Below are 14190 nucleotides of genomic sequence, written 5' to 3' on the forward strand. Positions count from 1 at the left end.
GGTAATGCTAATGATTACCGTGAGAGTATTGCCTCATGGTAATGCGGATGACGGCCACTACTGATTCCATGCATCATTACAACGCATGAATGCACCGTAAGTTACCATGAAGTATCCGACACGCTGATGAAGTTTCGTTGATGCGCGACAATAAATTCTAAATCTAAAATCCCAGCAATACCATTTTATGGATAAAAAATACCATTTATGTTCATATATATTATATGTTGTCCCGGCTAAATTATAAATGGCCACCTCATCAAGCCAGGCAGGAACAATGATAAGGAATGTAGTTTAGTCATTCCGGGTTTCCTTATTCTTCTTGTAAAACTGCGGGACAAATACCGCACATCAGAACAAATGAAATAACAAAATTGAAGATTTATACCAAGTATACCAAGTAATTAAAGAACCAATATATCAGTATCGCACAATTCCTGGCTAAAATAAATATGAACGTGGCAACAGATACAATCACTAGTAACTTACGTGGATGGCTTGTGCCCTTGTTTTTAAATTCTAAATTGTGAACGGAATTTAAGCTTACTTTCCTCTGTCAAAAGAAAGAAAACGATTTTACTTCACACTGGAGAACTATAAATTATAAAACAACTACTATAACATGAACAAGACAATATGACAATTATAGAAATTGATCTAAAGATTAATTCAGTGGAAGCTTTCCGCAGAAGCTTAACTTCTAGGGACATCAAAACTGTAATGGATGGCAGGAGGCTGCGACCCCGAATACAGCTCCGCGCCGCACCGTAAGGCTACAAACTAGAAGCATATGTCGCACGCGTACTGGACGCGACATATGTATCATCGATACCATTTAAGCTGGGAAGACATCAAGAGATAGAGGTTGATAATCTGCTGTAAAATATTGATAAAAAAAATATTGATATTGCTGTAAAATATTGATATTGTAAAATATTGAAATATTGATAAATATTGATTGATGACACATTTCATGTATTGTTAAAATAAAAATATTTTAGTAATGATATTCGGGAGCTTTGTGATAAAGTTTCGCTCTTCACTTGTTGATTTTTTTAGCTGCAAGGTAATTCCACCAGTGATGGAACCGAGGTTTGGTATTTGTTAGGTTTTCTTGTCTGGGAAGATAACCGCAATTATTAAAAATTTTCTGCATACATTTTAGTGTTAGAAATAATTACGACAAATTTTTGTGAAAAATTTGACTCACGGTAAAAATTTTGTTAGAAATTCGGACACTAAGGAATTTATGTGTGAGCGGACAGAATTTAAATCGTAGAAACAAACAAGATATTTTGTTTTGCTTGCAATGTTAATATTACTCGCCAGCAATAACAGGAAAATATCAATTACAAGTATGAATTACATGAAGGCGAACTGCTATTAAACCACTTAAAAGCCAAAAATTCAACTCACAAATTTAACCAAATGCCACATATATAAATTTTGAATAATAATTAAAGATTGCTTGAAAACTGAAATAGAAAATCTAAATTCGTCCTTCTTATGTGCAGTGAAATTATTCAAATTCATTATAAATGTGTAACTGACTTTTGCAAGTAATTGACAACTATACATTAATTTTTTCGCTATCCTATCACTTGATAACAATTATTTGTGAATGATTAACTTGATACTTCTTATAGCTCAATCGGGTTCCAAGGCACAATGTCTCGTCATTGTAAACGACATCGTACAGACCCGGTGATCTGTCATGGTAATACAGACCCGGTGATCTGTCATGGTGATACAGACCCGGTGATCTGTTATGGTGATACAGACCCGGTGATCTGTCATGGTGATTACAGTCACACTAAAAGTCCCACGAAATGGCACGCCTCGCCATCTTGGTTTGATGGCTCCACAACGACGATCTTATTGCTGCTGGTGACAGCTCTGCCCGGCATTCTCTGTAAAGGTGAGCGGTTAAGAATTATATTAATGTATAGGTACTAGTGAACAGTATACTTAAATGTTGAGATAATTTGACGGTTCTGTAATGCATTCTCTGTAAAGGTGAGCAATAAGTAATTAGGTATTGATGGATAATTAAGTACCACTAAACTGTATTATCAAATGCTAAGGCAATTTGAATTTTGAGTCAACAAGTTAACACAAACGAAGGTTTCTTGCGCTTTCTTCACTGCATATCAGGCATCTTTCATTTAGAAAATTTATCGTAAAATTCTTTTTGCAACGTTACTTAACATGATAATATATTTACTCACATGTCAGAAGAAAAAAAAACGAGGTTCAAGCTAGATGAACTATACATGCATTTACACGCAACGTTGAGTTTCAAACCCACATACAATAAGTAGACATTCGGTGTTAAATCTTTGTCCAACGATCGGTCCTGCTCAATTTACAATCAAATTTCGAGTGTAAATCCGATTTGTAGCCCCACATTGCCCCCCGGGGGACGAGTGATCAAGGCTCAAGCCGCTCTTTATTGCCGCGGTATCGCTGCAGGTCGCGCAGCTCGGTCATTATCTTTCGGGTTCAGGAGCATTAAACTTGACCATGAGCTTCGGGTCACCAAGCCTAAACCTGCGGCAAAAATACATCACCTTATATCTACTGAACACGAAAATTTTTATACTTTATCAGCTTTATCTACAAAAACAAAATATAAACAATATAAAATAACCAACAGGTTTTGAATGAGTGAGTAATTACGGTGACAATGAGAGAAGGAATAAAAGAGAACAAGAGAAAGAAGTGCAACAGAAGTGCAATTGGTTCTAATAAGATTTGGCCGAGTGAGTCGCACAACTACTCATGAGGTCTATAAATTTAAGTTACGGTTTTGGGGTCATTTGCGCTACATTCTAGACCTGAAATCTTGGTAATTGAGCATCAAGCTATTTATATACAATGACGGGTCAAAAAAACATTCCAAAAAATTTTTGCAACATGAAGTGCTGCGATGTCAATTTTGATTAAAACGACAATTTTTTATTAAACAGTAATGCGATCTGAATTACTTTAGTTATTAGCTTGTATCAAAGTGTTTGTTACAAATTACAGCATTTATTGCCAAACTTTTTGTAATTACATTTGCAGAAAATATATTGACCGAAGACCTTCAATAAAATTTCTGAAAACTGTGTAATAAAAATTTCGCCTGAGCCCAAGGCTTAATTAAAATCATCCAATGTGGGTAATTTTCAGTAGACCATACACATAAATTACATATCATGGCTGGTCCACTCTGCCAAGAAAAAAAGGTTCGATCAAATTTCATTTAAACATTTATTGCTAATTTCATTCTTATTATTAGCGCATTTTCTCATTTATGGAAAAAATGCACTATTGTGCTCGCCATGTCCGTCCGTCCGTCGGTCTGTCTGTCTGTCCGTCTGTCCGTCCGTCTGTCCGTGACCTCAAGTTTTCGTCGACGAGAAAATGCGCTCTCTGTCTCTCACTGCAGTGAGTACTGAGTTATTTCTTTTTTACATATATTTTTTCAAGCTTAGGTAGACTCAACTCACATTGGCTAAAATTCCAATTTTACTGCACTCGATTCTATACATTGTGATTATTTTCTATCAATTCCTTTAAAATTTGAGATTTGAATAATGAAATAAATACAAGTGGTCGCTTAGCTCTCAACTGAGTGAGGCTGCAATTAGATTAAAACTTTCAAATGTCATCGACTCTGCGTCAACGAGGGAGCTGCTTTATTAATTAATTTATTTTTTGTTCAGTTTCTTTGACAGCAGAAATCAGGTGAACTATTGGAAAAGATTGCACGTTTTTGTTGGCCAACCGTCGGCCATTGTTAAAGAAAAAGGCCGTGAAATTCGTCAATGAGGTTGCATAACAGAGAAGGAAATTCAATTCGTACAGCTTCTTCATGTCGCATATTCATTCAGAAATATCGAAACAGAAATTTTTTTATTATATTTCCATGTAGAGATTCTTTGAATCTGCAGTTCATCGCACAATGCGCCAGTAATGAGATAGTTGTCACTTTGATGTTGTATCATAAATTTAAAACACTTACAGTATATGAGCATCGCGTGCTCGCCATTCTTATGTTAAATAATGCTACAGATCTTTTCATTTTACACTTGTACCCCGAATCACAGATAAAATGTTACTATAATATATGCCAGTAATCATATATTTTTGTCGTCACAGGAGAGCCAATACATAAATATTAGCTCGTAGAGCGATATAAAATATAAATATATTATATATCCTGCTATTTGCTCGTTTCTGTTCGTGTTGGTGCAGTTTTTACAGTCGCGTCTTGCGACCAGGAAACGGATCGCTCGAGACAGCGCAATCTCCTTGAGAAGTCTTCACTAAACTCCGGAAATTGTGTTAATAATTCGGACAGCGTCTTCTTGTCCAGCAGACTTTGAGCGTAAATTGGCTGCGTAAATCAGCCAGAAACACGAACCCTTGCAATAAAAAAAGCAGCCTCCGCTTCTCCCGGTGAAGCTCATGCGCCTTAATTTGATTGGGAAATTAAATGAAGATTGATTCAGAATATCGAGTAGTGCTTGAAGGTTTGGCAAAAGATTTTAAGTATCTCCTGAGATATAATCACCCCTCAAAATGCTCACCAGGAAAATAGCGTTGCAAACCAAATTTTTGATTGAAATTTAATCAACGTAACATTTTTTAATTCAACGTTGATTGAACGTCTGATGGTTTAGTTTCATGGCCTCCGTCAACCGATGCGTATATATCAACAATGAGCCTTCATCTCAATTCTGCAAGATCCTTGGTGATTTGGATCAGGATATCCCTAATCAGCAATTTGTTTTTCCCAGATCGAGGAATGAATTAAGCGTTAGCTGATTAAATATCGAGTCATTCAAATTTTATAAGAAGCTCTCTGGTTTCATTTAAATAAGCGAAACGACGTGATGCTATTTCTGAACAGGTCGGTCATCTGAACAGGTAGGAGTTTTTCAAGCGACTTCTTCGACCCAATTGGAGACACTAACTAAACGGAGGCTTTGCAATTGTGTTGCAATCTAATTATAGTTAAATAATTAAAGAATAAAGAAAGCGAGCTTTTAAACCTTTGATAGGTCCAAGTTTGCAGCAAATGGGAAGGTGATCAGGATGGAAAGCATCTATGCTTTTTCGAAAGAAAAAAACGGTGTGATATTTTTTCGTATGAATTGAGTTTAAACATACCTTAGAGATTAAAAATTATGAATTTTATTTCTCTTCACTGAATTTTTTATCAGTCGAGATTATACGGAAATTTTTTTCCTATTATCAACATTTTCGGTTTGATTTTCATTTAAGCGATATCAAAAAATGATTTTGCTGGGTTAAAAAAATTGTGGCATTAGATCAATTTACGGCGTAAAATTGAGTAGATTGGACGCTTTTTTGCCTTTAGAAATTTGTTGTCTTACTTTATGAAATATCAGCAATATTTGTTGAATTGTTTTCATTTCTTTATGCATTGCTATATATTTTGTCTGCAGACACAAGCAAGTCAATATTAGAAGATCTGATTGATATCACGAATACGTTCTATTTTTTCCTTTATGAGTACGTTGCTTCGTACACGCGCGAATGAAACTCGTCATTACACGCTTCACTCTCCAAAATATTGCATGATGATTCCGTTCAAAAACAAATAAATCAAGAGTATATAATATCGTCCAATCTCTTTCTACATATTGAGAAAGCTTTGATAAATAACCATCAATCTTCTTTACTTCAATGCGTTTCATTCTACATATGATGGCTACTAGCTGGGGCACGATTTAAATATATTAGTTCATGGATAAGTAATTGTATGGAATTGATTTTCCTGTCATCTCTGCAAAATCATAGTTCAAAGCTGTAGTAAATTCAGACGAGCAACGTTTGTGCCGCTTCTGATAAATTACTCAATACATTTCATACTTAGGAATAATTTAGGAGTTGTTAAACTACAGGCTATAATTACTACTGCTACAGACTATGGTGTAATTCACTTTTTAATGCGGTACAGACTGGAATTATTTCTACAGACTAGCGTGTAATTCACCTGTTGAGATGATACAGACCATAACGTAATTTACCATTTAATATGCTACTGACTGGAATTATTGGCACAGACTTTATTTATAGCTCCGGACTGGAATTATTGTTGCAGAATAGAAAGAAATTTACCAGTTGATGTTTACTAAAGTTAGTCCTAAAGACCAGTGAGTATTTTACCGGAACATTACTACGTACTGGAGTTAGACCTACAGACTAGTGAGTATTTTACCGGAACATTACTACGTACTGGAGTTAGTCCTACAGACTAGTGAGTATTTTACCTGAACATTCCTACGTACTGGAGTTCGTCCTACAGTCAAGTGAGTATTTTACCTGAACTTCACAACGTACTTGAGTTAGTCCTACAGACTAGTGAGTATTTTACCTGAACTTCACTACGTACTTGAGTTAGTCATTGAGTTAGTCCTACAGTCTAGTGAGTATCTTACCTGAACTTTACTACGTACTTGAGTTAGTCCTACAGTCTAGTGAGTATTTTACCTGAACATTACTACGTACTTGAGTTAGTCCTACAGACTAGTGAGTATTTTACCTGAACATTACTACGTACTTGAGTTAGTCCTACAGACTAGTGAGCATTTTACCTGAACTTTACTACGTACTTGAGTTAGTCCTACAGATTAGTGAGTATTTTACCTGAACATTACTACGTACTTGAGTTAGTCCTACAGACCAGAACGCACTCAGGCTTAAACATTGATGGCCCTGCCTCAGGTTGGCCTCTTGCATCGGCAATCTCCTTGTCAGGACTGCGACCGGCAGCTCATTAGTGAGACACGCGCACAGTCGCAGAGAATAAATGCATACAACTTATTGCATAATATTAAAGCCGGTTGAGCTCTGGAGAGAAAAATACATAGAAATAAACGCATACAACTTATTTCTTAATTTTAAAAATACTCGAGTTCAGCAGGAAAATATGGGCGATATTGGTGAACAATCTAGTTTTGAGAGAACGCGACAGTACTACCATAATTAACTCAGAATATTCACTCAGTTTGCCCATGCAGTCAATTAGTTGAGGTTTTGTTATAGTGTCAACTCCAAGAACAGTCTGATAAGAAGACGCCATCCAAAAATTATCTATTTCTATGGCATTATTCCTATGGTTTTTCTCGTACAATGTACTCATGTTACGGCTTAGCTACACATTTGTTTAGCTCGTAAGGTTGTTCCATCAGCCAGCTGCGATTTCGTCATTTATAATTCCTCTTACCAAGTGCAATCCCGTTGCCCAAACATGTTGAAAATTTAAACTGTTCATTTAAAATTGACGGAGTTTCAAGGTTTGTCCATAAGAAGCCGCTGCCTGTGTTCCTAACACGAAATTTCCAAAAAAACTTAAGTGCGCTGCACTATGTTTGCCTGGTTGAATAAGACGTAGAGTCATTCACTTAATCTGGCACATTTGCAGAGTCGGACATTTTATAATGTGGCCCGAGTATGCAAGAGAAGCGTTACCTACCCAAGCCATACTTCTTATTACAATCGATCGAGTTCAGGACTGGATTGCGCACTGAAGAAAAAAGCTGTTGAATATTTCGCTGAATAAATTGGTGGAGACGAGGCCGTGTCCTCAGAAGTGCATTGAGCCTTAAGCAATCGTGCTTTTGATTTATATATCCTATGAAAGCCAGGCAATAGATTCTCTGAAATCTAGACTATAGATTCCTGGTACCTTCGTTATAAACGAAGTATATACAGTCCCAGAAAGTCGGTTAAACGTTATTGGCCAAATATATAGCTGTGATTTATCACTTTTGGTATGTACAGTAAATTAACACGTTATGAAGAAAATAATATCAGTCCATACCTTATTGAAACATAATTATACATTTTTAGTAAAATTATATGATTTGAGCGTAATTCGACAAAAAGCACATGAATTATACTATTGTCATGTGGATCAATTTTAATTAAATTCAATTTTGTTATTAGAAATTAATCATGATTTGTTAATTTTTCCTGCCAAGCAGTAATCTCATACTAAAGTAATGACAATCGCCAGGCTTTTTGTAGTATTTCTCTGCACTAATCTCACTGTAGTAATACTAACCGTTAGTCCGTCTTCATATTGCCAACCTTGATCCCTTAAAATTATTTTTAAGATTAGAATGGTATGATTGGAGTTCCTGAATCACAGTTATTCCCAATTTAACATAGATATTACTACCCGTCAGTCCCCCTACTGCACATAAGTATTCTGTAAATTACTAAATATTTATCTTATTCTAGTATTTTTCTTGCAGTAAAATGTCAGTCATTTTCACTCTTTGCAATGCACACTATCAGACTTCATTTTGATCTCGCCAGCGCATTGCCGCGCCTCTCATGTCGAAGTGGTATCAACGTATCGCCTCTCAGTCAATATCAACGAAGTGTTCGCACCACACGTAGAAATATAAATGAAGGTATACCTTGAAATACATGTGTGTCATATCTATTTGTTTGATCAGTAAACCTACCATGAACTTCAAAAGCTTGTATTTCAATGGGATGCCGTGGCTCAATCCACATTTTGTTTTGCAGCACTCAGGTGGAGATATTTTTTTTTGTTTTTCAAACTGACTCATCAAGTTTAACTTGCTTAAATTACAACAAAGGTTTCTGAATTTGCCACAAAGGAGTCTACCCGTTTAATAAAATCGAAGCGTATCAGAGGTAAAGAAGTGAAACGTAATCACGGAGCGCAGTAGAATCTCTGGTCCAAAATTTTGGGCCACTTTATAGCTTTTGCGCAATTATGACTACCTTATTTTTCATAGTCTCCTGACACACACCAACTTCGTACTGCGTTTCTCTTTGCACACTTGCTCTCCATTGTTCGCTGAATCAGACGAAATCCATTTATGGTGCATCTGAATTCCTAACTCTCGCCACCCGCCTTCCACCCAACTCTTTCCACCCAACTCTTTCCACCCAACTCTTTCCACCCAACTCTTTCCACCCAACTCTTTCCACCCAACTCTTTCCACCAAACTCTTTCCACCAAACTCTTTCCACCCAACTCTTTCCACCCAACTCTTTCCACCCAACTCTTTCCACCCAACTCTTTCTTCTCATTTCTTTCCTGCCAACTCTTTCTGCTCAACTCTTTCCTCTACATTTTTTTCACTAAATTTTTTTCACCCAACTTTTTCCTCCCAGCTCTTTCCATTCAACTCTTTCCATACTAACTATTTCATTCGTGTTCTATTAATCGAATTACTTCAACAAAGGCTTTCACTGAAACTCTCGTTTATGCTACTTAATTCCACACACAGAGTTTTCCCTCCCTTATCTCATTTCCCATTTATCTTCACCAACCACATCCCGCGTCTCATAGGTTCTCATGAATCCTCCCTCGAGAGGAAGCGAGATGACTGTGAGCAATTTTCCAGTTACCACAACTCGTTAATTTTTCCATTTCGTAAATCCTCTCCCCGGTGCATTTCTCGCGTGTTTTAGTTCGCCGTCGCGATGTCCTGATTCAAACGAGCAACGTTTACTCCTACATTTGCTGCTTTCCAGGCGATCATTTTGCCTCGGGCGTACTTTCAATGTAAATGTGTTCCACATCGCTGGAAAATCTCGTAAAATTCACCTTCAAAATGAACTCCCATGGAAAGTCAGCTTTGATGAATCCTCCTCCTGTATAAAAATAACAATGGTGAATAATTGAATAATATTCAAAATGAATATTATTGCTATTCATACTGAACACTAGCTTGTTCATCCTCCCCGCAGTTATTGACAAGAATCCACAACTCATAATTAAGATAGAAAATAGGTCCTAAAATAGATAAGATAGAAAGTGAATCTTAAAGTAATTCATTGTATTTGAGAGCCCTTTTAAAAGAGCAACTTGAGGTAACGAGGAGGTGTAATGCTGTGAGTATTCGTTACTCACAGTCACCCACAAAATGCGTGGGTACAGTTACTCACAGTCACCCACAAAATGCGTGGGTACAAGCCGTTAGAGTGGCAAGCCAGCGCGGACGCAGAACATCAGAGAGGGCCGTTAGAGTGGCAAGCCAGCGCGGACGCAGAACATGGTCTGTATTTCATTCTTTATACGTATCATGCAAAGGCATCCACTGGCGTCAATGCTTTTAACTTGGAAAATCCTAAGATAATTTCCTATAGAATCTCTAATTGGAATTCACTAATATCAAGTTTTTAATGACTTTCGAAAAATGCTGACATTTTGCTCACAAGAAAAGCTTTAGTTTCTGCACCGATTGTGAAAAGCTAGAACCCGAAAATTCAGTGAATGGGCATTTCTGACTCTCATTAATTCTAATGGCATTCAGAAATTAATCCTGGCCTATTCATCTCTTCTTGAAATGAATATGTTTGTATGGGTGAATATTTAAACCTCAATATTCCAGAAAACTCAGTTTCTAGTAACATTCGTTCCAGTAACGAATTTTGTGATATATTTATTGTAAATATTGGTGTAAAAATTGTTACACACCTCGTTGTTGAAGAGGCGGCGTGGTAAAGGGGAAAGAAACACGGGAACACAAACTGTGTCGCCTTCTACAGTTTTGGCCCCAAGAAACAAGCACTTTTCCTCATAAAATGACAAATTTCAGCACAAAAGTTCTGTATAGAATGTAAAAATATTTCTCAGGAACGAAATTTTGGACGTTTTGCTTCCTGGCTGAGGAAATTTGAGTTTTCATTCACTTGTATGAGCATTCGTATAACGCTATTTACGTAATAAATGCTTTAATACTCGTTATTGAGCTGACTTTAATTATGTCACCACCATCAAAACTGTTACTGCTCTCAGCTAGGCCGCTTCCTACGAAAACTGCATAGTATTGTTTAAAATTAAATTGGTTGGATGTTTAGTTTTGTAAAAAAACATTAAAGTTATAAAATGGCTTTCATATCGTTATTTCTTTCTTCAATTCGAATGTATCCTTTGTATTAGAGAGTCGAGACACACCTACAAAACGAATCTTCCGTTAAAGGCTAAAAAAAATAATTTTGAAAAACTGCAATAAAAATGCACGTACTCTAAAATGCATCATGAACATTTGTTTAACTAAATGATTTTCCTTTGCAGTACATATATTGGATGCTTTTTTAAATTATAAACAAAACCAATCTGTTCACACATTGTATATTTACGGTTTTTGAGATACATAAAGCAATTCTGAAGCTATAAATTTATTTCGAGTTTCACAAATCAATCGAAATTCCGTCTAAGAAAATATTATACAGTCTCTGTAATGCAATATACCTTAATTGAGAAAAAAACACTTTTGCGTGGTCGCAATTCCTGGATAAAAATATTCACAGCGATAACAATACACATTTATTTTGTTAGCTTTAGCAGTGAAAAAGAATGCATTAGAGATCTCGGAAATGAAAAATTAGCATCACATATTCTGGAAGACGCCGCCGGCCAATGCGAAAGGTTTATAGAGGAAACATGACACCGAGTAAAAATTCAGTATAACAGAAACACTGAGCGTTTCACATCATCTGTGATACGCTGATATTCTGTACAAACTCTTCGTTCTGATAGGCTGAATGTGTTAAATGAAGAGTTTGTTCACCTGCATTCCAGGTTTTTACATTTACCCTTTCAGTGGATATTGCACAAAATTTGATTGGAAATGACAAACATACTTTGATTGATTTGCAGTTTATATAATTTTACTGAACATTTGGTATATTTAGGCGTTCACTAATTTATATTGAAATACTAATTAATTTTTTCTTAATAATTATGTCAGATGCTCCAGGAAAAAATCCTGGCATCACAGAAAAGTACCATCGACACCCGTTCTCTTCATCATAAATAAAAATTAATTAGAATAACGATAATAAATTGGATCTTTACTAAAACTCATGAGCAAGAAAAATGATTATATAATAATCTTTTAATAATATTTAAATAAAATCCTGAACCTAATAATATTTTCAGACATAGAAACTCTTTAATTGCATAAACTATAAGACACAATCAACTACATTACAAGGCACACCGTTAAGATCATCACAGTTACAGTTTTCCAAAGGTACAAGGTACACCGTTACACCGTTGAAGTTATCCAAAGTTAAGAGAAAAATCAATTGTGGTACGGGAAAATTGAAACCGTTTAATTATTATTCAGAGAAGTCAAACCGTTAATTTGTTCTATAAGAAAAGTAAAGGTGTAGTAAAAAATATAACTCAGTACTCACTGCAGTGAGTGACAGAGAGCGTATTTTCTCGTCGACGAAAACGTGAAGTCACGGACGGATGGACGGACGGACAGACAGACGGACAGACGGACGGACATGACGAGCCCAATAGTGCATTTTTCCACAAATGAGAAAATGCGCTAAAATGTTGAAATAAATCATTTTCGTACAGGAATACCGGAGAAGGTAGAGGCCGTGAGTGGGTGGACAGCACGGCTGCCATGTCGCGTTAACAACGTCGACCTGCCGCTGCTGGTGCTCTGGTTCCGGCATGACAACGACCGCCCCTTCTACAGGTGATGTCTTCATTTCTTTACTTCAAAATATTTCTTCTACATCTGAAAGTAAATATATTTTTACTTTCCTAGCCATGAGTTTCAGGTATAAATTACAACAAACTTTTTCTCGCGATCTCGCAATATTCAATTTAAGCTGTGAAAGAAAATTTGACAGCGCATTGATGATTTCCGTGCTATTGGGCTTAAGATATTGAACTTTTCATATGAGAAAAAAAAAGTATTCTGAAATTTGAAATGAATCATCAAAGTTGCAATAAGAGCCACATTAGACAATGGGTGCATATGGTATTTGAGCTTCTTTGCTTCTATTTGTCAGTCTAAAGCACACTATAATTATAAATGTTCAGGCTTTAATTAATTTTAAGTTTTTTATCCAGTTTCGACATCAGGAACGGCAGCGGCTCCGAGAGGCAGTACAACAGCATAGGCATGAGAGCGCACTTCATTATGAATAAATCCCACACGAAGAACAGCGAACACCAAAATTCTGAGTATTCGTTAAATGCCTTGAGCCCTCCTCATCCACTGGACCACCATCGTCCACAGTCAATGCCGGTGACGGACTCCTCTTCTTCAAATTTAAGCCAGAAGCTGAATTTAAGATATCGACGCTCACTCCGAATTGCAAATTTATTTCAAAGAAGTACCGATGCAGTTATTACGAATTTAAATACATTATACTCCTCTAATCATTCAATTTTAAAAAGTGACATACGTTTCTCACATACGTTTCACGGAAAGGGGTTTCAGATCTCACAATCACAGTTACATAATACAATTCCTTATTCTGGTTTCGCAAATAAGCACTATTCATCAATTCACGACGCAACTGCCACCCACGGTCCTAAAACTTTAAATCACGAAATATTCACACATCATACCCCATTGGAAAAACCCAGAATCCTTCACCCCTCCGGCAACCCTTTCCTGTTTTCAAAACAACGAGGTCCTCGAAGTGGTAGAGGTTCGGTCCTTAAAGAATTGGGTCCCGAACACCTAGGACTTGGATCTAGAGGACACGTTACTCTAGGGCCTGAAATTTCGGGACTCGATGTCCCGAGATTAGAAAAGCTGAGGCCATTAGACTCGGGACATGAAGTGTTCAACCAACCCGCAGAGGGTGAACATTACACTCATTGTCCATCGAACACAACCTCCCTGCCGCCATTCCCCGGCTGCCTGGAGCTCAGCAGCGTGACCAGCGGTGACAACGGGAGTTTCACGTGCCGTGTTGAGTTTGTTGACTCTCCTACGCAGACGCATACTGTGCTACTCACAGTATACGGTGAGTACCAGGCCTTCAGTTGAGTTGATGATGATGTGTAATAGAGCTCGTTGTGATGAGGTAATTTCAGAATGCAAAGATAATCACGAGGGTTGTCCCCGATCTTCAACGCCCAGCCTTTTGAATATAACTAACATTATTAACGATGCTAGAATATCAAGCGTCAAGCTGCCAGTTCAACTTCTCAGGTAAATTTGGTGTAGTTGGTTGACCGGGTGTATCAGGTTAACAAGGTAAGTTACTCCACTACGACGGGCTTACTCGACACACCAGGTTAACCTGATGAGCAAACCCAACGTCGCTCGGGAGGAAAACCAGATCTAAGCAATGCCGCGACGCATTGGCATTGCGGCGTATAGAAAATGTGATGGCATCCGCGATACCAAATTCCAACAA

The 14190-nt window shown here is 37.0% G+C and overlaps 1 protein-coding gene across 1 annotated transcript; it reads left to right on the forward strand.

Moving 5' to 3' along the window:
• Window positions 1-1668: 1668 nt before the first annotated feature.
• On the forward strand, window positions 1669-13794 carry LOC125178070 (the record flags this gene model as incomplete). Its single annotated transcript, XM_047881000.1, has 3 exons — window positions 1669-1918; window positions 12383-12506; window positions 12887-13794. Coding segments are annotated over exons 1-3 (1282 nt in total), but the record flags the coding sequence as incomplete, so codon positions are not given.
• Between the last annotated feature and the right edge of the window lie 396 nt (window positions 13795-14190).

Source organism: Hyalella azteca, unplaced genomic scaffold (assembly GCF_000764305.2).
Source record: "Hyalella azteca isolate HAZT.00-mixed unplaced genomic scaffold, Hazt_2.0.2 contig6782, whole genome shotgun sequence".
Lineage (NCBI taxonomy): Eukaryota > Metazoa > Arthropoda > Malacostraca > Amphipoda > Hyalellidae > Hyalella > Hyalella azteca.